This window comes from Physcomitrium patens, chromosome 10 (assembly GCF_059467195.1).
Source record: "Physcomitrium patens ecotype Gransden chromosome 10, ASM5946719v1, whole genome shotgun sequence".
NCBI lineage: Eukaryota > Viridiplantae > Streptophyta > Bryopsida > Funariales > Funariaceae > Physcomitrium > Physcomitrium patens.
Window position 1 is genome coordinate 10796152 of NC_143419.1, and position 16016 is coordinate 10812167.

At 41.9% G+C, this 16016-nt stretch overlaps 2 protein-coding genes across 6 annotated transcripts; both read left to right on the forward strand.

The window, feature by feature from the left end:
* The first annotated feature begins 2842 nt into the window (after positions 1-2842).
* On the forward strand, positions 2843-10633 carry LOC112287364 (uncharacterized). Of its 5 annotated transcripts, none has more exons than XM_024530297.3 (10): positions 2843-3199; positions 4254-5565; positions 6133-7279; positions 7390-7865; positions 8005-8095; positions 8433-8590; positions 8694-8745; positions 8937-9019; positions 9245-9338; positions 9544-10633. In XM_024530297.3, exons 2-10 carry the CDS (start codon positions 5167-5169, stop codon positions 10347-10349), a joined length of 3306 nt encoding a protein of 1101 aa, XP_024386065.1. In that variant the 5' UTR covers positions 2843-3199; positions 4254-5166; the 3' UTR covers positions 10350-10633. The 5 variants fall into 5 exon arrangements, 4 of the variants coding, with proteins under 4 accessions (XP_024386065.1, XP_090109858.1, XP_090109859.1 ...); XR_016505147.1 differs by having other exon boundaries at positions 3063-3199; positions 3538-5565; positions 9186-9338; positions 9544-10468; XM_090253732.1 differs by having other exon boundaries at positions 3063-3199; positions 3538-5565.
* A 980-nt stretch (positions 10634-11613) lies between these two features.
* On the forward strand, positions 11614-14526 carry LOC112287366 (uncharacterized). Its single transcript, XM_024530307.3, has 7 exons — positions 11614-11797; positions 12482-12583; positions 12833-12937; positions 13221-13387; positions 13617-13698; positions 13814-13882; positions 14163-14526. Exons 1-7 carry the CDS (start codon positions 11669-11671, stop codon positions 14331-14333), a joined length of 825 nt encoding a protein of 274 aa, XP_024386075.1. The 5' UTR covers positions 11614-11668; the 3' UTR covers positions 14334-14526.
* The last annotated feature ends 1490 nt before the right edge of the window (positions 14527-16016 follow it).

Below are 16016 nucleotides of genomic sequence, written 5' to 3' on the forward strand. Positions count from 1 at the left end.
TTCAAACCCAAAACATAATGATATACTCAACTAGTTGCATTAAAGAACTTCTTGCAGAAACAAAACCTCGATCCTTGCATGCCTTGTTTCCACATAAATCTGAAAATCGAACTTTGCTAAATTTTTGCTGAGCCTCTGCACATCAAATGAAATCGCATTAGTTCATCATTAGAACATCATTCCTCCAAATCACTATAACTCAACGCCTTCATTTGGACATGACCCCACCGCAAGGTACTCGATCACAACATGTCCATCGGCTTGTCGGGAAGGAGAAGCTTGGATTTCCATCAACGGGCTCCGATCCTAATCAGCAATTGAATCTACAACTTGGGGCACCACCACCACTTTGCATGCTGCGTCGGTACGCAGCTATAATGCTGGTTCCTCTCTTTACAGCGGAAGAAAATCGATGCATCGCCCAGTTACAATGAGAAATTCGATGATAGGACCATTCAGCCTCTGAGAAGATAATGTACTTGGCGGTTTGACTTTCAATCAGAAACACTGCAATCTCACACAGTCTGAAATCTCTAGCAGCGCAGCAGCAGCAACGGCACTGATCTCTAGCGAGGGTGGAACAATCACTGCGAATCGCACCTGACAACCGATGCAGCTCAGCTCGTCTCGTCGCACCCGATTCAGTGTTCGGTGTCGGTGGTCGCCGCAATAGCTTGGAAATTACGGAACCGTTGACTTCGGTACCGGAGTTTAGTCAACAGATGTTGCTCTATCCATTTGTAGAAGAACAGCTCGAGTGTCGGTGTGATGTAATTCATTTGTGGACGAGGTTTATTTTCGGTTCAATTTTTTTTAACGGTCACATCTCGGTTGCAGATCTTCACCAATTTCAGCAATAATTAGTAAATTAATTCATTATTTGCTGAAATTCTGGCATGTGAGTCGCTAAAAATAGTTGCAAATGTTTAGCTTCAAAATAGTGAACCGTCATTGGGGTGTGGAAAGTTCACTGACGATAATATTTTGTGAAAAAAACATTTGATGGCCATGATAAACATAGTTAACCCAAAGCTTCAAAGACTGCACAGTTCACATGTTTGTCTTGGTATGTTATGTATACATTTATTAAAAAAAAAATCATTTAATGAAGTGTGTAAATTTTTCTATAAACAGCAATTAAATCTTAAACTTTAGGAAAATGTATGTAAATACATGACATTGTTAATATGAGATTTTACTGTAAAAAATTGAATATTGTGTTGCTACATATTCTAATTAAAATCTAATTGTGAACCTTTTTACTTCTGTTAATGTAAATTAATTCTAAAACACTTACTTCTAAACCTATTAAACTATTAGAATAGTAATTTTTAGATGTTAAAGCTTAATTGAATCTAAACAATAAGCGACTTAATTAATTAAGATAAGTTTAATTTTAACACATATAATTCTTAAGTTCACGAAAGCACACAAAATATAATTCTTAAGTTCACAAAACAGTATTTAAATTGTAATCAATATGTTCAGTTCAATTCATTGGATATTCTAGTGGGATAAAACAAAATCACTCATTGTATATATGTAAATACATACATACATATACACACAATTCTTTCAATCATTATACTTTGTTATGTATTTATTTTAGTTGGTATTTTTAAAAAGAAGGAAGATTATTAGAATGTATTTGTAATTAAATATCTTTGTTAAGTGACAAGCACCAGTTTTTTATATTTCATTGTTTCCAAGCGAACAAAAGTGTTCAAAAACTTTCCAAAATATGAATGTCTTATTTTCCTTTGTAAATTCTCATAAAAAGTTGTGTTGACAATAATGTCTTTTTTCCATTACACACACAATACCTTTGTTTGTATGTATGTATATATATATGGATGTTATTGACAAAAGGGTGCACAGAGACACTTCCCTCAATCAGTTGGCGGGCACTGCATGCTCAACTTCGCCCATGCAACTTCTCCAAAAAGCAGTCTCTTGCACCCTCTAAATACCACAAACATCAGAAAAAAGGGGAACTACAGTTCCGGATGGAGAGGGAATTAGGGTTTCGGAAACAAGCGGGGGAAAATTAGGGTTTAGCAAACGGAGTGCGTTACGAGTTCTCCGCGAGATGACCAGCGTTGTTGCACAGAAATGGCGATGGGGGGTCCGACCAGGTTGACTCCTCCCCCTTACAAGCATTATTGCGAAGCTGGTCAATGCTTTGTTCGGGGAAGGGCTTGCCACACCATGATGCCCTTGTGGCTGGTTAAATGTTTGTATCCATTGGGTGGGGACTCTCACCGCTGTGAGCCTTTTCAACAACCCCGCTTTCTTTCCAACCTGGTCCCCTTCATATGCGAAACGGGTCCCCGTTGTGAACAACCCACAAAAGCTTGTCTAGCAACGAAAGTTTGCAACCATTTGGATGAAGGGTGGCGAGTTGCTTCCTGTAGTAGTCAGTTGCAGGATCAGAGTTTGAAACGCGACGGAAAGCTCTCCACACGTCAGAATCGACGTCTGCTCAAAGTACTATTAGAAGACGGGGAAGATGCCTGCTGTATGCACAACCTGCCAAATCCACTGTAGGGGTCAGTTAATCGTGGGTCAAGGTATTGTGGCAGAGAGATACTATTCATCAAAGCAGAAAATGTGGTCGATTGTTAGTTCCAATGTGGAAGTTATTGAATAGCACAACCGAGGGAGGCCCCTATGGCCATTCCGGAACCCTACTCACCAGCACTAAGTTACCACTGTCATGTCACTTCTGCTCAGACTTGTGCTCATAAATGCTGGCTGTCTGGATCATGAAGCGCAATCTCTCTGTGAGCCTCAATAACTACTGTCCCATGAGTTAGTTGGCAACACCCCATGCATTAACTAAACACGATCCCGATCGCCAATCGGACAGCTACGCGTCATCAGAAGTGACCCCCCCCAAAGCTCTTGCCAAGGCCGAAGCCTTCTACACACTTTCGTGGCGGGTCTCGCAAGACTTCCGCCAGCGCTTGCGGGGAATTATTCTCCCCGAGGCCTTGCCAATCTTAGGATTAGCACGAAGATTAGCGCCGTGGATGGTTATAGTGTTTTATCGGACGGCACTCAAGAATCGAGACAGATCTGGGATCCAGCATGAAACTGAAGCAAGCGACGACATGGTGTCTTACTAGTAGGGTCTTGGAGAGCGAGGGGGCTCTTGGAGGGGGATGGAAGACTTCGGAGGGCGTGTTCCAAAGAAAAGGTTGTAATTTCCTCTCACTGCACAGGGCGTGCTGATCTATGTGTAGCATATGAGTAATCCCTCACTTAAGCTGAGATTGGAGCTTGCTTCAAGTTCTCGACCGAGTTTACGAAACTCGAGGTTTGTTGGTTACAGACAGAGTTGTTGATTCTGACAGACGGACGCATGCATATGCACACGCACAGAAGCAGAGTTTGAGTTTGATGGTTGCAAGCAGATAGGCTGATTGTGACTAACATGTACTTAGAAGGAAAGCTTGTTAGAGAGAGGTGTTAGAGACGGAGATTAGAGAAATGTAATGTCGATTCGCACGACTTGACTTAGGCAGTGAGTGGCAGGTGATGGAGTAGACGTGTGTCGTCCTTCCCCGTGGTGATGACATTGTAAGGCAACGACACGTCATTGTGGGAATCTCTGCACTGCTTCCAGGGTTTTGAGCCATTCTTGGCGTTGGAGTGTCTTGTCATCACGTGAAGGCGGTGTTTATTTCCCCTCTTACTTGGTGGGTGCTGATTGATAAGCTTGCTCCGCCACTTTATATCTTTAACACTTATTTTAGATTAACAATTTTGTAGGAATTATGAAAGAAGGAGCCAGAGGGTTCAAGAGTTTAAGAATGGGAAAATTGGAGAATCGTAGAGGGGATAGGTTGTAGATTTGAGAGGGAGGCTGACCAGTTTGACTACTGTTGGATTAAGAGCCAAGTTTTGGGAGATTGTGGGGTTAGATTTTGATGACGCTTGTGGTGGTTTGGATCTTGCCGCTCCGTTCCTTGCTGTGAGGCCATTTCAGGTGAGAGGGAGCCAGTAGGTTGGGTTTGGATCCACGTTTGTGAAGCTGAGGTGTGAGCTTTCAGCGCCGAGGCGTGTGCAGGAATTGCGTGATTTTGTACCTGAGGATGGCATACAGGGTTGCAGGGATTTGTTACCTCTCTTAGATCTGTTTTCTCGAGGTTCAGAGGTTTTGATTATTGGGTTGGACTGCTTATCAGAATGTAAATATCGCGAGAAAGGATTGTTAAAAATTGGTCACGTGAATTGGGTTGTTGTAACAGGGGAGGGAGAACGGGGCTGCAGGAGTTCGTTGCCTCTCTTAGATCTATTTTCGTGAGGCGCTGAGGTTTTGACTTCAGGGTTGGACTGCATGTTAATTTTCCAACCTCGCAAGAAAGGATTTCTAGTAATTGGTCACTCGAGCTTGGTTGGCTTTTCGTCCTGGAAGTGGTTGCTCTCTGGTTCAGAAGTTCAGTTGGGGATAGCAGGTTTCGTCTCCAAGCAGTCCCCAGAATTTCACATAGTGCACAGATTCTGCAGCATTTTAGGGGATCATAGGTTCAGGTGGCCGTAGGCAATCTGATAACAGGAGGAATTATTAATTCTCTATGACTAGCCTTTGAAGATCCTTGTTCTTTGAGAAGTTGTAAAAGGCAGTTAACGAAATTACAGGAAGAAATTGCCGCTTGGAGATCAGTATGAACCCCTCACGATGTATAGACTGCAGTACAAGGAGAGTTTCGAAGTAATGGCGGGCTCAAATTCTGTTTTTCTTCCACCTCCTGGCGTGGTTACCATACATGACCGACATTGGAAGCAAGCACTACACTTGTACGCATTTCCTCTGGCTTTTCATGTTCTTCTCACTGGATATTGTGGGAATCCGGATTAGGTGATCGGAGAGCTCTGGATTAAGCTAGGGCCTCCTATCTGTATCCTTGCGTTAGAGGGTTTAATTTTTTGAAAGTATGTCATTGAAGCTGAAGCAGAACCAGTCGCTAGTTTGGTATTGAATTCAGCCTTGGATCAGAGGAGATTTAAGTGGTTTTGTTAAACCGCTGCATTGAGGAGCTGAACTGGGTTTATAGTTGGTGCGAACGGAAGACAGAATTGGTCATGAATGAGGTCGGTGACATCGCTTTCGTGCTAAGCACTGATTTCCTCACGTTATACTATCGAGTCTTGTGAGAAAGCATGGATGGTAAAATCGGATCGGAGGATGAGTTTCACGAAACTTTGGAAGATATTACATCGGCATCAAGTTCAGAGGCTGAAGAGGGTGGTCGAAGAGCTATGAGAGCGGGTATAGCCGGAGTTGCTCCGGCAACTAGCCGTGAACGGCCGCCCGTTTGGACACCTTCTTCATTTCATTCCAAGTTTTCAGTGTGGAAGAATGATCCCAGTAGTATTACTGATCGCAGGCAGCGATTGTTTCAAAATTGGGGAATAAAAAATCTCAGAGAGGACCCCAGTACTGGTTCCACATCTTCACTGGCGAACAAAAGTTTGTTGACATCAGGAGCTGACAAGGTTGGCCAGTATGTTTGGAAAGTATCTCAAAGTGTCTCTTGTGTATCTTCTGCAGATACTGATGTGAGTGGTAGTCGTTCCCTTTTTTCTTGTTCAATTTGTTGAGTTACCAACTGTTGAACTTGTTGCGGAAACTACTTTTGGTTTTACCTGACCTTAGAAACTATTTCAGGAAAATAATCACACTTTAATATTACTGAAATCGGGGGCTTCTTGGGAAATTTAACTGTACTCAGTTATACACTCGTTTTAAGTATTGGATGTTTCAGAAAGCTTAAACTTGTCCGCCATTTAGACTCTTTTCACTTGATGATTTGCAGTTGGAGGGGTTCTTAAAACCTTACTCTCAAACGTCTTTTGAGACTTCAAACTTATGTTGAAGTGATTTCCATGTAACAACCATGTAGGGTGTGGTATACTTTGCCATTCTCTATTTTGTTTTTGTTTTTTAAAATTTCGGAGTGTGGACTTCAGAGTTAAGTTGCTTTAGTTGAATTGCACTGAAGCAAGTCTTCAAATGACAGAATTTGTGGACGTCTCACTCCGTCAGGGGGACTGAAAATCGAGATTGGTCGATGTTGGACTGAAATAGATTATAGGACTCATGTGTCTGTATTTTTTTGTGTGCAGGAGACATCAGCTCGTGAAACATTAGCAGAAAAGAGAGCAGACTCTAACACTGTAGAGAACGGCTTCGCGATCGATTCTGGCAATAAGCGACTGGAAGAGAACAGTGGTGCAGTTCTGAGGGAAGGGAATAGCAAACTAGGTCCTGTGCTCTCTAGATTAGGTCCAGTGTCAGCAGTGACGTTTCGTGAGGGATCCAATGGGAGCACATTTAGGAGCTCTGGAAACAGTCCTGACGTTAGTCCCTATCCAGAATGTCACACTAAATTGATGGCGAGCCCTGAGGGTAGCCTTTCGCCTCTTTGGGATGGCTGCGCAAACACGGAAGCTGGACACCTGTACCAAGCGTCCAGTTCTCAGGAAAAATTGTCACATTCATATGATACTGATAATGGCTATGAGACTAGAAGTCAAGATGGGTACAGTGCAGCTGAAGACTACAACATCGACGATTTGTTGAAGATCAAAGACTTGGACAGTGGTAAGGAGTTTTTAATTAATAGGTTCAGCACAGATGGGTCACTGCATATGCTGAGGGAGGTTGATACAGGTAGGGAGCTGACTTTGGCAGAATTTGAGAAGGTTGTGGGTCTTTCTCCAATCACGCAGGAGATGATGAGACGGCAACAAGCTGCAGAGAGTGGGTCTAGCAATGAGAAGCAGGGATCAGGGAAAACCTCGGGTAAAAAGAAAAATGGTTGGTTGAAGTACTTTGTGGTGAAAAGGTCTACAAAGGAGAAGCCTGTAATAGGAGGTAGTACAAGAAGTGATAAACAATCCCTCAGCGGTGAGGATACAGATGGCTCCACAAAGGGAGGAAGACTTTCTCCAATTGGATCTTCGAAGGGAGGTAACTCTAGAGAAGGTTCATTCGCCGATCCTGACAGGGATGTATCTACCAAGGGCGAGCTTCCATCTGATGACACTGCTGGCCCTACTTGGAGGCAACCTCAGAAGGTAAAAGTCAAGCTGCGTCGGAAATCTGTCAAAGAGCTTTCAGGCTTATATATGGGGCAGGAGATTCAAGCTCATCAAGGGGCGATTTGGACTATGAAGTTCAGTACTGATGGACGATACCTCGCTAGCGCTGGTCAAGACCGAGTGATTCAAGTCTGGGAAGTCGTGGATCATCCATCTGTTTTGGAATCTGGTATGCCTGCAAAATATATCGTTATTGATGACATTATTTTGTACACTTGCTACGTTGGTGTTGTTAATAGACTATCTATTTCTGTCTTAAATTCTGAGGCTTTTGTGCAGATATCTCTGGAGGACAGGAGAATGGAGATTTTGATAATGGAGTACATCTCCAGGTGAATGGCGGTTCCGTCAAGAATGGCAGTGTCAAGGTTGGTCAACACTATAGTTCCAAGGCGGATAAGGAAGGAAGTACGAAGGGTGGTAAGATAGAGAACACTGAGGTAGAAAAAGACGGAAATACCAAGTTTTCCAAAGATAGTAGTACCAGGAGTGCCAAGGAAGGAAGTACAAAGGGTGGTAAGATAGAGCACACTGAGGTAGACAAAGACGGAAATACTAAGTTTCTTAAAGAGTGTAGTACCAGGGGTGCTAAGGAAGGAAGTACTAAAGGTGTAAAATCACCATGGCAAGATTTGAAATTAGGCCATCCGCACAAAGGTCATTTACCGAAGCTCTTCTGGCTGTCGGAAAAGCCCGTGTGCTCCTTCCATGGCCACACGGGGGATATTTTGGATTTGTCATGGTCGCAGTCCAAGGTACATTTGAGAGCATAAGCTAGTTTTTGAATTTCTGTACAGAGTGGCTCTTAATTTGTATGAGGGATTGTTACCATGTCGGTGTTGTGTTGAATTGTTATTTCAGTTTTAGTAAATACTGTGTTGCTCTGTCTGGCAGCTTCTTTTGTCTTCATCAATGGACAAAACCGTTCGGTTGTGGCACATTTCGGAAGAGGATTGCTTGCGGGTGTTTTGTCATAATGATTACGGTAAGTAACACTCTTTCTATCTACCTAGTTTCTTTCTCTCTCTCTTCTCTCCCTTGGGAGTTACTCAGCTGCTTTTAACACTTTCTGGTATCTGCATTGAGTGAACTGCCATTTTGGAGGTCCTTATACTTAAGTTCTCTTGATTGTCCTCAGCTTTGAGGTCATAAAACATAAACTTCAATTCACGTGAGCATGGAATAAGTCTTAATTGCGATTGTAAGTAGAACGGTTTTCTGTACTGCATGATTTACATAGTTTCTGAGAAAGACTTAGAGGGATGTTTCTTATCGACGAATTGTTTTGTAACAGTTCTCCTCTAACATGACTTGGAATGCAGTAACTTGTGTACAGTTCAACCCAGTTGATGATAGCTACTTCTTAAGTGGATCCCTGGACTACAAGCTTCGGACTTGGAGCATTCCTGGACATCAAGTTGTTGACTGGATTGATCTGCGCGAAATGATCACAGCAGTGTCCTACGTTCCTGATGGAGAGGTATCTATATATTTTCTATTGATTGTGATTGCAATAAATCAAGGAAGTCTGAGCTGTTTATTTCTGGTGGAGGATCTAATCAAGCACTTCGTCTCGATTCCAGAAAGCAATTGTTGGTTCCCACAAAGGGACTTGTCGTTTCTACAACACCAAAGGTTTGTGTTTTTCCGTTTTCGTGTGCTCCGTGATATCTTGATGTGTAGACTTTGCATAGTGGTGGTTTTACTTTCTTAGATGCTTGTTCGTTTGGAGTGTTTGTGGTTCATTTCAGAAGAGAAATTATTTCTCTTATTTTACAAACATGTTGCTGGAGTTTAGAAGACTGAGATGGAAGTTAGTTTTACAGGAAACAAGTTGCAGCTTGATGCTTCTTTTGATGTTCGCACTGAGAACAAGAAAGGAAGAGGGAAGAAGATAACTGGACTACATGTAAGATAATTTCAATGATACTGCCTTTTCATGGTCTTAAGTAGTGCCATGTGTTCGTCTTATGATACTCACGTCTGTTGTAGTTGGACTCAGTTTGAGTGTGGTTGTACAATCAGTTTCTCAGTAATTCTGCCTCTGAATTTTATGCTGAGTACCATTGCTGTAGGTTAACGGATGTACACCTGGAGTACGTTCATCTGTACCTGATAGCTTGTCATGTGGTAGTGTATGCCTGGAGATCCGCAGAAAGTTCTCGTAACTTCAAATGACTCTCGCATTAGAGTCTACGATGGCATGGGACTTTGCGCCAAATACAAAGGTTTTCTCAACTTTACGGTGCTTATTTCAGTTTGGAAGTAGTCTGCTTTGTGCGTTTCTCCTTTCCTGGACCTTTACACCCCATCAATCTCATTCGTGGATCTGTGTCTGATACACTTGAATACTTGCAATTATTGTTGCCATGACCAACTTGTTTGCACATTATTCTTTGCTCTAATTCCTCTGATTTACTGATCTCAATGTAGGTCTGAAGAATATAAACAGCCAAATCTCAGCGTCCTATACTCGAAATGGAGACTACATCATCAGCGCAAGCGAAGATTCTCGAGTTTTAATTTGGAGTTCGGATAACAAGGACCCGTCCTCTGCCAAGTCGCTTTATGGAAGAGACAAGCAGCTGGCTTGTGAAGAATTCAGCTGCCGTTTCGTTTCATTGGCTATACCGTGGCCGGGAACCAGAAACTACTCAAGTTTTTCACAGCCGGATATTGGAACCCCAGCTGGGTCTGACTCGAATGGCGACGCACGTGCTGCAAGTGAAGCTGAGTTTTCTTCCCCACCAAACTGCGCGGACTTGGAACAGTCCGACGACAAATTTGATTGCTCTGACAGGTTTCTAAGTTGCAGGGATCCCTCAGACAGGTTTCTTAGTTTTAGGGATCAAGTTGACGTAGATGAAGACTCTGATTCTATTGACCAAGTTGATAGTGCGAGGTTTGAAAATCAGGGTTCTCTCTCAGGTGATGGCGAGAATTTTTTTCCTCAACCACAGTCGTGCAGGAGCTTCTTTGATAGCATTGGACCAAATGGATCGACCACGAGATGTTCGGGAGAACAGCCTCCTGCATCCGGCAGTCCTTTGTCCTCTGGGTTTGGCATGATGCGCTCAGCCTCGCTAGGAAGTGATGATGGCAGACGCATTGTTGAAGATACAGCTCCAGCGGAAGACACTCCTGCAGTTTCTGCTCTCTGGGGTTTGGTGATTGTGACTGCAGGGTTGGATGGTAAAGTAAGGACATTCCAGAACTATGGCCATCCTGTCCGGCTTTGAGTATGAGTAGCTTGCGTTTGATTCAGCGCTAAGGATGAACGATTTTTTGTGTTGCAACGGCTTATCTCCTTCAAAGGGATCAATCACAAATTGTGATTATCAGTTCTTTCTGCTCCCAAGTCACCTTGTATTCGGATCTTGTATCGTAAAGAAAGTCATAAGCTTAAGTGTGGCTGTTTAGGACAATTCATTGTTTTTTTTTTTCAACCCTTCTGCAAGTATCTTGCATTACCCATGTTGACTCACGAGCTGTAATCGCTATCAGGTATTTTCATCATAAACAACAGCTATGTGTTTACCTTTTTGATTGGAAACTCCACTGGGTTGACCACTTAGTAACATTTGTCACTGCATGCCATCATGCTATTCTCAGAGTGCATGGTATAATCCTGTGACAGAAGCTGAGGGTTGATGGATTCTTATGGCAAGTATGCTTTGTGACAAGACACAAGGTGTTTTTATTTGTGAATGAAAACATTGATTCAAAGGAGAAGCTGCTAGTAGTTACAATTTTAGAATCTGCAACTGTGTCATAATGCAGAAAAACATCACTTTTGAGTTATTCCGTGTTTAGGTTACATTCAACAAATTTATCAAATCTCAGCAAATATTATGTCAGCCACCTCAGCTTCTAAGGCATGAAATGTGAGTTAAGGGATGATTGAAACCTCTGCACTGGCAAGACAACAAGCTCATTTTACGGTTGCAGCAAGACGCCACTGGCAGACAATCGAACATTGCTTTGAGCCGCCGTGAGCTAAGAGCGATTAGGCACACTTCCACATAATGTCCAGTTTGCGTTTTCCCATCCTGAAGCAAGAGGGTTAAGGCAGGCTATTTTCAAATACAAGCAGAACTTAAGGTGATTCTACAGGCCGAATTTAAACTGCAGCAAACTTTTGGGTTCGGCACTCGATTGGCTCACCGATTATATAGCGAAATTGAAGACGTCTGGTGACCACATACGTCAGAGTTTTCCCTTCAGAGACCTGTTCATGACCACGAATTTTTTTCCGCTGAGTGGATGTGAGAATCACCCACGTCACCACCCGGAGTGTTCCATGCACACTCTACCGGTTCCGTCAAATTCGTACCCATTAGATAAACCCGCAAGGTGAGCGTGGCAGAAGATCGGCCGTCAATGTTCGGATCGATTACCCCAGCCACGGTCAGAAAAGTCTCTAGTTGGGTTGTTGATTTCCTCATCCCCAGAGTGAATGGATATGGCCACTTGAACCCGGCAGTCTGCCACAGAGTTGTGCATTTGCAGTCCTCGGTGGTGGTGGTGAGTTTTGAGAGGGTCATCGGAGATTAGGAGAATGGCTACCGCAAGCATTTCCGGCTCCAAGGTCGTCTTCTCTACGCAGGTGCCGCTAGCCCAAGCGCCCACAGTCGAGCAAAAGACCTCGGTAGCGTTTAAGAAGCCTGCAGCATTGTCGTCTGGTCAGGTACTCTTCTGCAAGCATTGTAAGCATGCTTCGAAGCATGTTCGTGATGTGTCGTTTCCAGCACTGTACGAGGTGCGGAAGTGTGGCTTGTTGCCTTGATCTGATGAATTGGACGTTCTTGAGGAATGGGTAATTGGAAGTAAGGGTTAGTGACTGGTAGACACCAAGAGGAAGCCTTAGAAGCCTTCGCATTACTCCTTTTAATGGGTGGTTCCGGTTCTGGTAGTGTTGACACGCAACCCAAACCAACACATTCTCCATGTCGATTTGATTTGCAACTAGTTGTAATGAACTTTAGATTAGAATGTCCTGGAATTGTGTCTTATTTTACCAGGTCACAAACTAGTTAGTTGAGTTCTGGAGTTTGATTTCCTTCTCTGAATATTGATATAGTGTCCGATGTCGTCCTCTTGCGGTCCTGTTTAATTCGAAAACAGAAGTACGGAATAGAAGCTGGTAAAATCCTTGCACTTTTCGTAATTGCTTCTCATCTGCCTGGAAAATTCCGACGGAGAATATGTTTGCGGGATGAAAAGGTCGCACCAGCACGATTCATCTGCAGTAGTCGGAATGTGACAGTGTCAAATTTCACTCTCTGACATTAGTGATACCAGAGGCAGTTTCTCTTTCATCTATTAAATCTATGTTTTGAGAAAAATTGTGTTTCATGTTGTTGCTGAACAGATTTATGGGCTGGGAGCATCTGGTTCCCTCGCCAACAAAAATGAACTCCGAATCGCTCGCGCTTCCTCCAATTCTAGACAAGCACCCCGACTTCGTCTGGAGGTTTGTCATCAACTTAAATCCTCAAACGTACAGCATAATCTTAGTACAATGTGATGGTGGGATTGTTCATGAATAATTTTATGATTGTCCTTTTTCTTTGTGCAATCCTTTGGTTTCGCTTTCTCCTTAAGTTTTTGGAAGTATTATTTGCATACGCTTCTTTTAGTAATTACTGGTTTTGAAATCGTGAAAATTCACATGTTTTCTGTGTCCCAACAATCTAACTGAGGGTAATTACCTTCAACGCAGGTAACGGCCAAAACTGCAGGAGCTGCGAAGCAGTTCGAGACAGAGGTTGACAAGCCTCTTGGACTTGTTCTTGGGCAGAACCCTGGCGGTCGGGTCGTAATCACGGTACGGGGATATATTTTATCCTTGAAGCCCTGAAGAACCATGCATGTAGAAGATAGAATGCGCCATGCGGTTTCATTAGGGGTTCAATGTCACACTTCTCTAGTTTTTTTAGCTTAGAACAGTGCAGTATGCATTGTATGCTTCTCACAGAATGAGTACACGCATATGTACCTGTTTTCTCTGTAGGCGTCTTGTTAAACAGGAATTCTAAATATGCCATTTATTCACAATTTCAGCACTTCGTCGTAGAACTTGAGTTATGGTCTCTGAACATGGCTTGCAGCAAGTAGATGCTCGAGGAAACGCGGCAAAAGCAGGCTTGAAGGTAGGCGACCAAGTGATCTACACTAGCAGTTTCTTTGGTGATGAACTCTGGCCTGCGGACAAACTTGGTTTCACCAAGACGGCCATCAATGCCAAGCCAGACTCGGTCTATTTCGTCGTAGCCAGGTGAAGTTCAAATCTGTTTATATTTATGATTCTTGATTAATATGAAAAGCACCCAGCATGTAAAGAGCGATGATCTATTACTTTCTCAATATCCCTTAGTTTACAATAGCTTAATGCCCAGCAAAGCCCCCAAGACGTGGTCGTCTATTCATCCCCATTTTCGAAGAGATATTTCAATGGTCAGCGTGTAACTCCATTTGATCATGTCTGTTTGCTTTTCTCCATTCAGAGGAGCGGACGTAGACGTCAAGAGGCTTCCGAAAAGACCAGCGCCTCCCCGATTTGGAAGGAAGCTAACTGATGCACAAAAGGTGAGGCAGGCAGCTAATAGATCGTCAAAATTCCGCCATTGAGGGATTTAAATGCGTCGTGGTTTTTTCCTCAGTAGATACAAAATACTTAACTTAGTGCCTCCATCGGATGTAGGCACGGGCAACGCACGTGTGTCTTGACTGCGGATACATCTACACTCTCTCCAAGTCATTCGACGACCAGGTAATCTCCAAACGAAGCACCTCAGCTGATCCCCACCTCTTAGGAAGATTTGCGGTTGAATGCATACTTGATGTCTGTCCTGTAGAGCTGGCCACTATAGATATGGCCCGGCTATGAATGATGTCTTTGAGTCCTTCTATAATGGAACGTTGGATCTGAGTTCTACTTTGAGTGCATGTATGGTTCAAAATGAGTCGGTTTCATCACATGAATTCAGCGATATTAGGTCCAATGATTACGTTTCGGAACTAATGTTTTTATGGTCTTGTGTTGGCTTCAGCCGGAAGACTGGCAATGTCCCCAATGCCAGGCTCCAAAGAAGAGGTTTGCTGGCTATGACCCTGAGACAGGGCGCACCATTGGAGGACAGGCAACTCCTATCCCAGTGCTTTTGGGAGTCGTTTTTGGGGCTGCCGCAATCGGTGCCATACTCTTCTTTGGTCTGCAATAGGTCCTATCTTATTTGTCGAAAAGCAGAATTGGAACCCATCATTATCTCGTTCAACACAGACTCTGAGAATTCTGAATTTCCAAGCCGAAGGATGTAGAAACTTTTACCTTAGGACTGCAGCAGATTGTATCACTTGGTATTCTTCAAGTGGACTGAATCTTCGGGTGTCTGAGCTGATGATGATTTTCTCCAATTTTTTTCCCTCTCTTTTATATTTCTTAGTGACGTATCTGTGCTTCTACTAGCCGCTGCTGAAACGTGCCAAGGGCATGACTGGTTCCTGCTTTCTGAGTAGACTTTCTATCAGTCACTGAAAGTGGTAAGTTCAGTGCTTGTCAGCTATCCATAACTACATTGATAATTGTTTCGCTAAATGGTTATATATATATATATATATATAATCTTCAATTTTTTTTTTCTATAATTGGTATCAAATATACATTCTAGCTGGAAGTCAATTGGTTGATTACTAAGATATATGGAAGAAATTTCGCCAGTACTAAATACACTTTTCATGATTTACTACAGTATTATATGTCTAGTTTTCACATAAAACATTAACTTTTCATTTTTCACGAAATATTCTACATGAATTATTCTAAAAATGCCTAAATCAAATTTCTAGTAATAAATGTTCATCTACCGCATGGGCTAGGTGTCTTTATCATGTACATCTGTTGCACTCCCCTCCATCTTCTCCCAGCCCAAATCCATACTCGGCTCTATTAAGATTGGCATTAACAACATTTAAACAAATGAAAATGAAAATGGAAATGTTCTTCAATTTATTTACAAATAGATGCTTCTAGTTTAAATTTATTATTAATAGCAATCGTATATAAAGTTAAAAAGTACTTCAATGTTAACCATATCAATTACATCCTAAGTTTACTTTGAAACATGCTTATTACGTAACATTTATGAAAAGTAATAATTATCGGGTTTAAATTTCTTCCAATAGGACTGTTATGAAGTAATATGTATGCATTCAATTATTACTTAAACCATATACATATACAAAAATTACAAGTATGTAGATCTTTGATAATGGGATTAAAATAACCAAGGAATTTAAAAAAAAATACCCCTTGCATCGCATCGTGTATGATTGAGTATTATGAGTTTTGTCGTCCATTTTCTTTGAGGATCTTCCTACAGCCTCGACTCTTGTCTTCGCCCGACGCCCAACACCAAGTATAAGATATGACCACTTTAAGAATAAATTTGGATACTCAACATGTGAGGGGTACATTTAAAAATTTCCCAAAAATCATTGACAATAATGTGCCCATGTGTCATTTTCAATTACATACTAATTTTTTTGAAAACTAACTTTGCACTAAGCAATTAAAAATTTAAATACAAATTAATACATGTTATATATTAAAACAATGATAGAAAGTATATATTGATTAAATCTATAAAAATAAATAAAAGAATCAACCAACTTAACAATTTCAGTACCCTTTTACACGAAATAAGCAAATAAAATGTCTCTAAAAAAATCAAAGAAGAAGAAAAGAAAAGAATTAAAATACTTGTAAAATACATCAATATGTATAATAACTTACTTAAGTTTTTAGTAAGGTTAAAAAAATAAAATAAGTGGCAAAATCAAAAACATACTAATTGCCAACTATTTGTATAAACTAGTCACTTAAATATAAAAAAAATTATAAAGTA

Coding starts and splice junctions, on each gene's coding strand:
- LOC112287364 (XM_024530297.3), top strand. CDS start 5,167: ATGGATGGTAAAATCGGATCGGAGGATGAGTTTCACGAAACTTTGGAA. Junction 7,280..7,389: donor TCCATCTGTTTTGGAATCTG/GTATGCCTGCAA, acceptor GCTTTTGTGCAG/ATATCTCTGGAGGACAGGAG. Junction 8,096..8,432: donor GTTTTGTCATAATGATTACG/GTAAGTAACACT, acceptor CTTGGAATGCAG/TAACTTGTGTACAGTTCAAC.
- LOC112287366 (XM_024530307.3), top strand. CDS start 11,669: ATGGCTACCGCAAGCATTTCCGGCTCCAAGGTCGTCTTCTCTACGCAG. Junction 12,938..13,220: donor GCGGTCGGGTCGTAATCACG/GTACGGGGATAT, acceptor CATGGCTTGCAG/CAAGTAGATGCTCGAGGAAA. Junction 13,699..13,813: donor AGCTAACTGATGCACAAAAG/GTGAGGCAGGCA, acceptor CATCGGATGTAG/GCACGGGCAACGCACGTGTG.